This window comes from Aythya fuligula, chromosome 5 (genome assembly GCF_009819795.1).
Source record: "Aythya fuligula isolate bAytFul2 chromosome 5, bAytFul2.pri, whole genome shotgun sequence".
Taxonomy (NCBI): Eukaryota; Metazoa; Chordata; class Aves; order Anseriformes; family Anatidae; genus Aythya; species Aythya fuligula.
This window is the reverse complement of record NC_045563.1, coordinates 56,676,636-56,690,584: the sequence shown is the minus strand read 5'-3', so window position 1 is coordinate 56,690,584 and position 13,949 is coordinate 56,676,636. Positions and strand designations below refer to the sequence as shown.

Here is a 13,949-nt window from a genome sequence, read left to right as displayed (position 1 = left end):
ACAAAACTCTGAAAACCCCATTTTGTTTGTAGTTAAATTGTTTTTTTGTTTTTTTTTTTTTTTTACATAGACATCTCCTTGGCTATAGTATGAACCTATGGTTTAGTCTTGTAATGGAGTCTACTGATAAATTCCTGTACATGGATTGGAATTTGTAAACTTTTTTTGCTGAGGAGAAAAATTGGTCTACCTAGTCAAGACTATCTCCTCTTAGTATTACAGTATGCCCCAAATGTAAACTACACAGCAGAGCCTGAGGGCAGGGGAGCACAGTAAAAACATCTGTATTACTAATACTGGCAGCAGTACTCATAAAGATCAGATGAGTTGGATTTATTCATGTTTGTCTTGCCTCTTGTTGTTTTACAGAGTACTAAATAGTTTGCTTCCAGTTCTTCGCAAGCAGTATCTGATTTTGAAAGAAGCTGGGTTGTCAAATGCTTTAATTGAGACAGAATATGGTGAGGTGGAGCAACTGATTCAAAGGCAAAAATCAGTAGTTTGGGCTGACCAGACTGGAGAAGAGGAACACAGTCAAAACCAGGAGCTAGAAGTGTCAACCATTTTTGCATTCCCACAACTTCTGAACAAACCAAACACCCCGTGCTGTAAGTATATAATTTGTTCTCTTCTGGAAATACTTTAAAGTATTCCTGAAAAAGCTGCATGCCATTCTTAGGTATGGTGGGTGCAAATTTTTGCAAATATTCAAGATAAATGTAAAATTGAAATTAAGGCACGCTTTATATAAAATACACCATTCTTCACTGGAAGTGGGGAACAAGTTCACTGTTTCAAAGTGTTTCAAAGGTATTTTTCAATACCTAGACTCTAACAGAAAACTTCTTTATTCTCTTGTTGTAACCTGCTGCTTACAACAATGTTCCTAGATCATGTAAGTGTTAATAATTGGTGAATCTTTCACGTGACCCAGATGGAAAAGCAGTCATGGTGTCAATAGCATTATAATTCTGTCAAAGTGATTCAAAAAGTTGAGCACCTATCACAGTTTCTCAGTTTGAAGTAATACCTTTGAAGGGAGTGAGCTTTCCTCAAAAGTATGAGTTTACCTAGAATCAACTTAGTGCAGTATTTCTTAATTTTAATTTGTCTCATTGGCAGCTTAAGGTGCTGAGCTAACTTGAAACAAGTTTTAACAGATTTTAACTTGAATGCTACTTATTAGTGTAAGACTTTCTGATCAGCAGGTATCCATTGTTCTACAAAAATATCTAGGCATAAGTAATAGTAAAGAATAAGACACATTGCAACTAAGTACTAGTTTATCAAGAATATGATATTTGAAGCTGATTTGGGATTGAATTGACAATTGACTTTGCATACTGGAAGAATTTCAAAAAATGAAGTTCTAAAAAGGATTAATTGGGCATTCAATTACTTAATTGCAAAGGTGATATAGCAGTTAAATAAAAACAGTAATAGCTCTGCTAGGAAAAAAAGAAACACTTAAACAATATTTTTACATCATCATTTTAACCTTGATGTGTTCTTTCCTACAATATTACTGATGTTGGCACAATAATTCCTACATGTTGGGAGGTGGGGGTGGATAAAAGTGATCCATTTACCTTTGGGAAAGAAAATGTGTTAAATTTTTTTCAGTAGAGCACAAAATATATGTAATGAAATAGCTCTTCAATTTTGTTTGAATTCCCTTTTAAAATATTTTAAACTCATAGTTGATATTCTATGCGATAGTATTTCTCTTGTGCAGAATGTAACAAAACTATTAGGGGGGAAAAAAACACCATTAAGCAGAAAAAAATACAGTAGCATGGGGAAAATGTGAAGTAATAGAAGGGCAACATCCCAATCAGAAGTAGGAAGGATGTAGTAATTTCTTTTTTCCTTTAAAGATGAAATAAATTATTCAGGAATCCAATTCCTTCTCCCTAAAGTCATCTCAGAAGTATGCTTGGCAAATGTTAGCAAGAGCTGACCTAAGATCTTAGTGAACAAATAAAAAGGAAGATTTATACAGATCTCCTCACACCTTCAGCACATTGATATTTTATTATTTAGAATTTGTTCAAGATGTTGGGAAGTAATATTTTGCACCAAGACCAAACAAAATAGTGCTACACAGTGGTAATTTGTATGTTATATAAAAACCTGTATTTTGCATATAGTGATTGCGTTGGACTTAAGCTCGTCAGCAGGAAAGAGCAAAACTTTCCTGTTATTTCTTGTGATTTTATTCTTAATTCTCACTTAAGTTGAGAGCGGTGATTTTTTTTTTTTGTCTTCTGTTCTGTGTAATTGTGTTACCTTGTGACAAAAGTTTATTTTCCATATAATTTGGGGGAGAAGGGTGGAAAAGTTACTAGGTATCAATGAAATGACTCATTCTTATGAGTAGTGAGTCTAGAGAGTTTAAGAGGAAGTGCAGTGTACTAGGTCAGCTGGTAACAGTGGTGAATTGCTCTTGAACTTATGTTAAGACATTGGCTATTTGCCAATATTGATTTTTTTTATTTTTTTTCTGTATGAATGAGATGCTACTCATGGAAATAAGTACATTCTGTAGAACAAGATGGGGACAATATCAATTCTTCAGTGTAAACTTTAAAGTCCATGATACAACTTTTGCTGAAGTATCTAAGGATGTATGTAAGATCCATTCAAATAGATTTGCAAAATACAAATATGCACAAACATCAGTGCTTGAAGGAAATTATTAAATGGTGCATGTCATGAAAAGTGAGGCACTAAAGGAGGAACTCCTGTTTCTAGTGATACAGTAACATTTTGCTGGCAATTTTTAGATTATATCACAACATTGTTCAAATGCAACTTAATTGTTGTTGGGTGTTTTCACCTAAAAATCAGAACGCTTTAGGTCAAATAAAAAATTCTTCTACTTGTAGGCACTGCCTCCAGAAGTCCGAAGGAGTTGAATCACTTTGATAGGTGAAGAAAAGCTATGAAAGCAGGGCCTTAACTTTTCATGTGTTACCTCATTAACTATGTTCTGTTACTTGATCCTGAAGAAGGAACTCAAGCAAGTGACTTAAAAAGACTCTAAAGAGAATAATGGGAGTAAAGGTCGCAGTAGGGATTTTTATTCCAGATCTTGTTGAAAATCTCACAGAAATGAGTCATGAAAATAAATTCAAAATTTGGTTACTTAAACATTAAAATTATCTAGTAACACTTCAAAGTGTTTTTGAGATTATCTTATAAGATCCTGTTATCTGTCAAGAGTTTGAAATTACTGTAGAATTTGAGCTGAACTTGAGTGATGCATGAAATGTTTTTCTAAAAGATTTTCTTACATGGAAAAGCTCTCTGATGTATTAAATACTATAAAGTAGTAGCGGGAGAGAAAAAGATTGAGACTGTCTGACCATTCATTCAAAATGTAAGAAAACACCTGAATTATAAATATCTGATTCTTACCTGGTTGTGTTTTTCTTCTTTCGCCCTAGGATTTTAGGAAATAAAACTAGATGAAATACCTTCAAATTTGATCTCATGTGGAACATTTGAATCATCTTAAATTTCAGATTGTTGATTTTAAATAATTTAATACTGAAAAATATTTACCGCACTGAATTTACTTGTTATACATTGCTTTGTAATTATGCATCCTTGGTAGTAATTTTTCGTAAGGGGAAAAAAAAAAAACATTCTTACACCATGACTAGAAACTTGTCCATTTCAGAACCTCTACTCTTGCTTAGCTTAATTATGAAGCCTTAATGCAGAGTTCCAGTAAGACCTAAACAATACTTTGTACTCTAATAGTTATTTCTGAACAATTTTCCGAATGTATATTCCTACTGAAGTGTTTACCCATACTATCTTTATAACCTTAATTATGTGTTGGAAATGTTGTGCTGTGCACCTAAAAAGTGCAACCTCGTGAACAACTCAACCATCAAATGAAGCACAAGTTACAAAAACAACATAAGTTAACTTAAAACCAGATTTAGGCCCGTTTTGGGGCTGTTCCTCAATGGAGAGCCATACAGGATTCAGAGAGCATGGACTGATGGGTGGAAAGCTATGACTGCTATTTGCGAGTATTTCTGTGAATGGGAGAGTTCTTGGCATTGTTTCAGGCATCCCATTTCCGGAAGCCTTACTGTGCATTAGCAATGAGAGAATGGAATTGATTTACAGGAAGAAAGAGGAGGGGGAGGGCATCCATTACTTTCTGTAGTGACAAATATCCGAAAGTAAAGTCAATTTATTTTGAATGGCAGGAAAAATTGGGGTGTAGTTCTATGTAGCAGATAACTTGATTAATAATAGGAAAAGTGTGCTGTTTATATATAGGAAAGATTTGTCATATGCTGAGCTGCTTTTTCATACTGTGCTGTATGACTGAGTGTTTTTCTCATGCTGTATAAAATAGTACTGACTACTGGGACCCACTGGAATGCAGACTGGATTTTAGCGTTTCCAGTTGATAGTTTGCTTTTTGCAGAACTGTTGTTAAACTCACCTTTGCAGGAGTGTGAAGGTTCACATTCACCTTCACAGTGAATATGAAATGAATGAAAAGGATTCACTAGACCTCATTTGTAATGTGGAATTCCATGAGTCAGATGTTACAATAAAAATGTACTATTAGTAATGGGATCAGTCACTGGTCACCCAAAAAATGTTGATTGAAATGAGTATGGACCATTTAGTGCTGTTTCTAGAAATAATCGTCTTCTAGAACTGATGTTACTACGTGTGTAAGAGAAGTCTTAGCCGTTACAAGTTGTCTTGTCACGAGCTCTTCTCTTCGTGGCTCGTGCAAATACTGCTTTTCATGGTAATTCTCATTGCTGTAAATACCTGATACTGCAGTTTCTCTCCTGATAAATCTGAGTACTCTTTTGGAACAGGTAATAAAACAAACCTCATGCTGCTTGGGTGGTTGTTGCTCAGTAGAGGATGACTTCAGTTCTTGAATTGAGTGGATCTGGGAAGAAAAAACGATAGCTAAGAAAATCACTGTCAATTATCTATTATCAGAATGATCCTGAAATTAAAGATCATTAAATATACATGTATGTGATCTGTTCTCTACAATCTATTGGGAATTATCATTTTCTAAAGAGAAGTTTTAACAAAGTACTAGCTAAAGAAATGCAACTTCTAAATTGATCTTTTACGCTAATTCATGAGGTTAACTGCAGATTTTTGTGCAACATACGTAGTGATTTGCTTTTGGATAAGAAGTGATCTTAGTATCACTGAATCATGAGGTTCATCTGATGGAAAATATTGAACTGGCCATAAAATTTGAAGCAAATACAAACCATGAACATAATCACCCTTTTTATTATGAAGTAGGTTTGGAGATTTTCTTTGGAGGTCAAAAGTGTTTTAAGACAGGTTATTTTTGTTCATTTGCAGTACTACATTTTCTTTGAATGCAAGTTTTTATGTCTATAAATCCTAACATATGCCTTGGAATATCACTTTTTAATAATATTGAATGAACTTTGAAGGTATTATGAAGTAGAATCTCAAAAAAAGCTGAAAGTGATGTTTTTTAAAGTTGAAATGTCTGTTGAAATGACTGCTTGAAGCAGTCTAAAATCTATAGGATTGTTGTGTTTGTAACATCTATTGTTGTCAGATGCCATTTTATTTTGATTTTCTTTATTAAGGCAGAAATTGAAACACTGCCATTTTCTTATTTTGTGGGTTTTAAAGTTGTTTGTCTTGCTGTATTCATATTTACTTCAGATCGCAATTGCTTGAATCCATGTGCTGTAAAACAGTGAGTTAGGGAAGGAGGAAGTGTTTTTTGTTTGTTTGTTTTTTTAAACACTAATGACACACTTATGGGGTTAAGTGGAACTAAGTTAAATATGATGTTGCTGGTGATGTCTTCGTTTACTTGTTTACTGCGTTAGGAACAACTTAATGCTTTCACGGAAAGCTTTGAGAAGGGACGTTTCTTGAATATTTTATATGCTTTCCACTACTTAACTGGAAGGAAAAGCTAGCGGGGTGTTTTTTTTTTTTTTTTTTGAACTTGTTCTTATGAGTTTTGTTCCAGAAATAAGATTTTTAAAATAGGTCTGGATTTTTACTAGCAGCTGATGTTTGCCCTACATAGAACTGTTGCAAATGTCTTTTTATAAATGCTATGTGTATTACAGTATGAAATGCAGTTCATTATGATGAAATTCAACAAATTATTAATGTTGGCAATACTTTTATGTTCTTTACCTATCTCATTCATGGTTTAAATGCTTGCATTTACAGTTAATTTAAAAATGCTTCCAGTATTTGGTCCTGGAGAAGCTTCTAAAACTTGGCACTCTCACCAAAATGTTTCTCCATCAGACTTCCTTCTTAGTAACTTCAGGACATTAGCAAAACCTCAGTGTCTTACAGTAAGCAAACTTTCTGAAACTGGAAGCTCCCTGTCATAATGCAACAACAGACAAATAGAATTCTAACCGTTATTTTTCCCGAAACACACGCTTTCAAATGCATATAAGCAGAAGGAAAACGGAATAAATTAATATTTTAAAGTGTCTTAAAATGTTTAATGGATAGTTACTTCAATGACTAGATTGGAATCATTAGATAAAGCTTTTTCTTTTATTTAAGAATATAAAGTGTTATACAAGAAAGCTGTGGTCTCAATTGTTGCTTGTGATGACAACTTTTTTTTTAAAGAAATATGAGTTCGTCTTTTACATAGGAGAAGAATATTGCACACTCTCAGAAAACCAAAATTAAAGAGTGAGCAAAATAATGAAGCTTAGCATTGTTGATAGTGTAACAAGGGTGTAGACATAGAAAATAGCTCATAAATGAGTTTCTTGCTTGTTTCCAATGAACCCTGCTGAGTTTCGGAGGGAAAACAGTTATCAGCGTAAGTTTGTAGTATTTCTGGTGGTTGCTAGTTATTTAGGGAATGTGCAGGTTCTGTCCATGTAAGAACAATGTTCTGTGACTGGAATGAAAAGGGGAACTGTGATACTGTGACTATAGGCTGAAAGGAGGCCAGTCCATCGGAATGTTTAAGGATACTAGCCTCTTCTTATTCTCTTTGTTTGCAGAGCAAGTTGAATATAGAAGTACTTTGGATTTTGACAAACTTCAACCCTTGATTTGTTTGTGATAACTCCATCTCCCTCCATCCCTTAATTTTTTGCATTAAACTACTGGTGGTTGACTTAAGTCACCACTGGCCTAGACATTTGAACAGTGGTCTGTGATTTTAAGACTATTCTCTTGAAATCTGAAAGCCTGAAAGTAAAGGACCTTTTCTCTTTTACTTTAGAGATCATTTTTTATTGCCATCTACGTGAAAATAAAAATGACACATCAAGATAAAACATAAATCAGGATGAGTTTTGGCAATGGCCAATTGCTGCTGTATTGTATAGTTTATTAGAATGTTTCAGTTTTTTTAAGCGTATGGTTTTGTTTTCCATAGTTGATGTATCAAGATGAACATGATCGAGGCAGCCGCTGCCTTCCCATTTTGTAAGACACTGTCTCATTTACAATGTCAAAAGATTTTTATTTTTGTCATCTGTAACAGTCTCTATCCTTCTCCTGTGTGGTACTTGCTAGGGAAAAAAGGACATGATGACGAGACAGCTGTAGATTACTGTGATGGTACCATCTTAATTTAAGAGTTGTCATGATAATGTGATCATTTTCAATACTCTTACTCTTCCATTCCCTGTTGTAATATCTCATATCTTAGTTGTGATGACTTATAATATCTCTGGGATTAACTATATCAATCTATGCATATTTATAATATTCTGAATGCCACAGAACAAATGGTGCCATCTGGACAATGCTGCAAAAGAAATAATATAAGTTATATGATGAAATTAATGTGTAAATGAATAGAATCACAGAATCATTCTGGTTGGAAAAGACCTGTAAGATCCAACCTTTAATAAACAGCATTTTCAATATCATAGCTAATAAATGTATTTCAGAAGCGAACAGGAGGGAAAAAGCAGCATTAAGGTAGTAAATGTAAGTAAATGTGCTAATGACTGTTGACTGTTGCACAGGTACAACTTCTGGTACACCATCACAAGAAATGAAGAAAAATACACAACTGGTGGAACTTGAGGTACCACAACAGAAGAGAACCAGGCGGAAGCTAATGGACTCTCCGGTTACAACTCCAAGTCCTGCTGCATCCAAGCGCTACAGCCTCCTTCATCTGGAGGATTCTCTAAGCAAGGAGGTTCGCCCCATCATCTATACACCAGAATCTTGCAGAAAACCAGTACAAAGCTGCAGCATGCAGACTGTGGTAAAGCAAGACTTACACCTTTCAGGCCCTCCGGCAGCAAACGAATGCAATGCAAATATGCAGCTGAAAAAGGCCAGTGTTATGGACTTGACATGTGATGTTATCCCAGAGTGTGATGAAGGTGACATGGACTCAACAGTAATTCTATATGAAAGGACAGGTGAAACAAATGAAGCTTCTGTTGACTCATCTGTAGAACAGTCACAGCCATGCAGCAGTAGCATTCTGCAAAGGTATTTTCCATCGATGTACAAAAGGACTGTTACCCAGTCTTGTCCCATTTCTATTTTCCAAACACTTTAATTCCGTTTATTCTCAAAGAGGTGGTTTTTGTCATTGATGTTAATTGAACTTTTAACACCTACTAATATTTTCAAAATCAAACCTTGAATTATAACAGGTATCAGATTCAATTCTGCCATTATTTGAAATCAGTGTTACTGGTGACAGGTAAAGGTTTGTTTTTTCTTTTTTTTTTTTTTAAAAAAAAAAAAAGAAAAGCTATTTTATCTGACTTCAGTCCATAACAGATCTTACTAAATATATTTGTTTGATTTCAGACTTGGTCTCCCTTCATTGAAAAGCAAAAATACTACTACCTCAGTACTTGAGAAGCCCTCATATATGGCAATGACTTCTGCTGCTGAGAGAAAACGAAAGGTATTAAGGTAAGGTTAAATTAACTGTGCTAATTCTATGTAAATTGGTTTGTATTCATTTCTCACATTCTTACTTCAGTTTTGTTTCAAATCTGAAAACTTGTTACACAAGTCATCTGAAACAACATACGAGATGTTTTGATTCATATGTTCAACAATTCACATGCTTCTTTTCTTCTTGGTAGAATGTCGTAAGCTTTATTTTGGTTCAGGGGCTCTGTTATTGAACAAGTACAAACGAACATTGTCTTCCATATTTACTGTCTATTCAGAATGGGAAGATGTCATACAATTATGAAAAAAGTTTCATTATCAACTGAAGATAAAACTTGAAAATGTTAGGCTTTTGATGGAAGGCATTAGACTACTGAAACAGAATGTACAGAAAACGTTTGACAACATTTTTGTAGCTGGTGCCTTTATTTTTCTGATAACTCATTTGCAGTCCCAGTTATTATGACTTCTCTTTTGTGATGTGCTCTTGGAAAAACTCCCATTTTGTCATATCTCTATTTAGATCCTGAAGACCTGAAAGGCATTTGTAAGGAGCAGCAGAAAAGCTAGAACTGAATAGACATTAAATGGAGTTGTACTACTTTTTGGTTGTTCACTGTTGTGGTGTTTTTCATTAGTTTGGACTTTTAGTGTATTCGAGGATAAGATATCAGGTCAGTACTGATGAAAGAGGTCCTTTTGGTTTCAAAATCAAAAATACATACAACATTTTTTTTTTATTAAATGAATCATAGTACAACTCACATGTTGCTGCTTAGTGAATGGAGCTGCCCCTTAATAGGTCTTGTTTCAAGAATGTTTCAAAACTATTAGAATCAATTTGCGTAGGTACGTGTATGTCACGGGCCATGGAAGAAACTTCAATTCTTGGTGACTTTGTATTGCTGTTTATGAGGAAGTAAGAGGGAATGAAAGTTCAGTACTTGGGAAGGAAAAAAAGATGCTTGTACCTTTTTACAGAGGATGCCTTCTTTCACTTCCTATTCTTTTCTTTTCTTACTCTTTGGGTCTTTGGTGCTTTCCTTGTTTTAAAGTAGTTCACTCCAGGCATTCGTCTCCTACTAATGTTAGAATAAAAATAGAAATATCAGACACTTTGTATGCAGTTAATATGATTGGATATGGTCCTACTGTTAGAGAGGAGACAGTCTGTCGTCATACAGAGTCTGCTTTTACCAATTAGCATTATATTCTTATAAGTGTATGTTCTCCAAAAAAAGCATCGAAGACAGTATTTTAGGACTTGTACAAGACAGGCATGTCTTTGCTTGCTATCTATTTCTGGTTAGACAGAAAGCTATTCGGAAAAGTAGAAAAACTAGAAGTTAGAGGACTGAAAAGTGAGATAATACAATATATTAGGGGAATGGGAAAAGCATAGTTACTTGGATGTAAATAGAATTAGCTTGTTTATGAGGCTGTCTTACAAAGCGACACCAGGGAAGTAAGCAAGAGAGGTGTGTAAGGCTGAGATGACTGACGGGTTCATATTTTTCAGTGCAGATCATCAGTGCATCACGTGAAAGGGTATAAAATACAAAGATGTTTTTCTCAGTGACTTTGAAGCTATAACAACTTATTGCAGCTTAGCTGAAAAGCATCGTCCACTATGAAGCAACCCAGTCCAACTCTGTTGGAGCCTATAGAAAAATACTAGTGATTTTTTAAAAAAAAAAAAAAAAATATATATATATATATACACTTCTTTCAATGAACCCAACTTGGTCGTTTCAAGGATTTCATACCTACATAAGTTAGTGTGCAATGACCATCAAACTGCTTTCTGTAGTCCCCCAAAAAGGAAGGGGTGGGATGGAGAATAGTATCTAGATACTATATACATATACACACACATACATCATAGAGAAACGAGTTTATTTCTTTCTGTTGTGAATAACTAATACCAGCTAATATAATTAGATGTATTTTGCAGATTGCAACGCATACATTTGTGGTATTGCTGATCACTTGACTGATGTCAAACTTTTTCTGGCTATTTTTCCAGTTCTGTGTCAAACACTGACTTAGGTAGCCTGAAAGAAGAAGTTTCTGCAAAACGTGTTCGACAGGAGATTGTGTTAAGCAATCGAGTTTTGAGAGTACCCAAAATAGCAGGTAAGTGTCAAAATTTGAATATGTAACCCTGTGTTGGCAATTATGTTTGTACAGGAGGTCCAAAATTGGAGTTAATGCTTATGGTTTGTGCAATTTAACAGCATTTTTGCTTTGATTAGGATCAGCACGCTAAGCCATTGGTTTCAATAGTATATCCGTTCACTTAAAATAAAATTCTGAATATTGTCTAATCAGTTATCTGGATAGCACCTAATCAAAACTCAATATTATTACAAGCTTGGTGAGGAACACCTTGTTCCAGGAATTGAGGACTTGGAGCAAAAATGTTTGCCTGTTGAGATATTTATCGGGTACCAATTTTATTTGCCACTTTTGTTTCTTTGTTTCTCAGAGATTTACTCAGTATACTTTAACACTACTTTGGGTCAACGCAGAATTTGAAGAAAATAAAGCAATATTTCAGAATTACTTCTGAACTTGTTTGGCACTATCAGATGGTATTCTGTGGAACTTTATAACAATTGTGTGACTATAAATACATGATTTGTGCTTGAGGTATAGAAATGTACTATAACAAGATAATTTTTTTTAAAAAGACGGACTTTTCAGCTAAGGGGCACAAAGCTCTTCAAAACTTGAAGTTTGCGCCTTCAGAGTTCTTGATGCTAAGTTGCTTGGCACCTGCAGTAGACCAATCATGTGAGAGGAAAAAGTATAGATGAATACATACTACTGTTGATTCATGGAAAAATTAGGTGGATGTATTAATGTCTATAAAAAGTGTAAATCTGATGCGAAGCTTTGCCTAACTAATAGTTACTTATTTGGCAAAGTGCATTCACAGTTACATCAGTATCAATTTCTTCTGCTAAAGATTGGGTTATAAGCCTAGCAAAACCACTCTACACTGGTACTATTAAAAAAAAAAAAATACATAGTGACATACCAAATTCTGAAATAGGGAAGAGATCTTTAATTTTTGAAGTTTAACTGATCATAAAATAGATCTTATTTTCAAAAGTATACATTATAGGAGAAGAGTGAAACATCAAATCCCTAACAGGAAGAGTGACGTTCAAATTGAATTTAAAAAAAGTTTCTTCAATGATGTAATGTTCATTTTTTGGTACAGCTCTGTACGTAATCAGGATTAATAAAACTTTAATATCTCTGCATTTTTAGATAGACTGTGCCATTTTATAACATCTCATGTGTCAGCTGAGAGTCCTATTGTTGGACTTCATAGGTAATTAGCACACTGCATTACTGAGCTGAGTGATTACACTTGTATCAAAAATAGGCTTTCAATAAGGGAAAGAAGCGTGTGCAAAAGTTCTTAGGCATGCTCTGAAAAAGAGATCGAGATATGAGACATTCGTCCAATGAACATAAGCACAATTTGACCTATTTGTAATAACACTTTCTTCACTAGGAATTGGAAGGAGGAGTTGGAAGGAAGAACGGGATGTGTCAAGAAACCTTGCTAGAAGCCTTTCTGAAGGAAATGTAGCACTTGGTGCTAAATCAAGGACATCAAAAAATCTTCTACTTCATGTTTGCAAGAAAAAAAATAGAATTTAGGTTCATCGGTAATTCAAGCAGGATTAATGTAAAGCAAGTGAGAACAGAGTGACTTTGTTTTCCCTCTTGTGAATTATTTTGTGTTAAAGATGTCTCAGTAATACAGAACTTTAAAAAAAAAAAAAAAATCCAGTTACTGGAAATAAGATTTTCATCAATTCTAAAACAGAATAAACTCATTTGTCTCCTGTTTGAAAATTTACAAGTATTCTCAGTATATTAACAAATAAATATGAAATTTTATTTCAAGTTGTGAATGGAGAAGTGCCTGGGATATCTTCTACCACAGTTTTAGAGTTTTTCCCTGTGTGTATGACTAATAATAATACTTCATACAGTGCAAGTCTTAAAGGCAATCAGAGGTACTGTAACTTTTTGAAACGACTCTACATTGCTCACCTATACTCAGTCTTAATTTTGTAATAATTGTGTCATACAAAAGTAGAAAAATTCTTTGGACCTGCTAAATTTTTATTGTGATTTCATAATGTTACCATGGGTTTTCATTTGGAAGCATGTGAAAGACATTAATATTGAAGTGTATTCATGCTGAGCATTAGAATGCTATTTTAATATTAGGTAACATTTTTGTTGTGGATAGGTAATACCAGTGTAGTGCCAGGAGACAGAAAAATCTTTACAAAAAGGGTTTTAATGATGTATGATGTCTTAAAGTTTAGCCTGCGTTTCTAACCTTTTACTTGGTTGTAAATGTTCCTGTTTTGTATTTCAGTTTTGAGTTTGTTTGTAAATAGGATAATTATGTTAATAACTCTGAATAAATTTTGAGTTATAACTAAAAGCGTTACATGAATTGAAAAATGTACTACTTTATGAGTCAGAATTAACTTTGTCAAATATTGCATTAGTGCATACTGTATGTCTTGATAAATGATGGCTATTCACAGACAAGTAGATTTATAGTTACGTTGTAACCCTGACAGCCTGCCCACCCTTAACAGTATCTTTCTGGTCTATTTGGTCTATATAAGTGTAGGTGTATACATAAACTCCCCAAGCTGATTGGAACTAGAGGAAGAAGTCCAGTAACCAGTTACAGTGGAGTTAAACATCTGTCTGAATTCAGCAAGCATCTTGCAATCCAATACGTTAAGCAGCATGAAGTATGCTGTGGAAGGAGGTTCTGGCTTTCAGCAATAGTAATGGACCTAAAAGAGCTTTGCAGGTGGTGGTTGTTGCTGTTGTTTAATCACAAGTTTTCCTTTGATAGCACAGAACTGGGTTATGTGATGTAATAGCTTTTATCAAATTCGTTCCTAAAAATATTTCAGTATTACCACAAGTTTATGGTTTTATACACGTATTTTTGCTCTCTGTGGTCTTTGATA

General features: G+C 34.2%; 1 protein-coding gene across 1 annotated transcript in view; it reads left to right on the top strand.

The window, feature by feature from the left end:
• Nucleotides 1-12,701, top strand: part of KIF18A (kinesin family member 18A) — a 34,741-nt gene extending 22,040 nt beyond the window's left edge. Inside the window, exons 13-17 of the mRNA XM_032188629.1 lie at nucleotides 370-608; nucleotides 8,022-8,502; nucleotides 8,830-8,937; nucleotides 10,949-11,058; nucleotides 12,452-12,701. Of these exons, the coding sequence (XP_032044520.1) occupies nucleotides 370-608; nucleotides 8,022-8,502; nucleotides 8,830-8,937; nucleotides 10,949-11,058; nucleotides 12,452-12,600 (1,087 nt within the window). The 3' untranslated portion in view covers nucleotides 12,601-12,701. The remainder of the gene's footprint in view (nucleotides 1-369; nucleotides 609-8,021; nucleotides 8,503-8,829; nucleotides 8,938-10,948; nucleotides 11,059-12,451) is intronic.
• The last annotated feature ends 1,248 nt before the right edge of the window (nucleotides 12,702-13,949 follow it).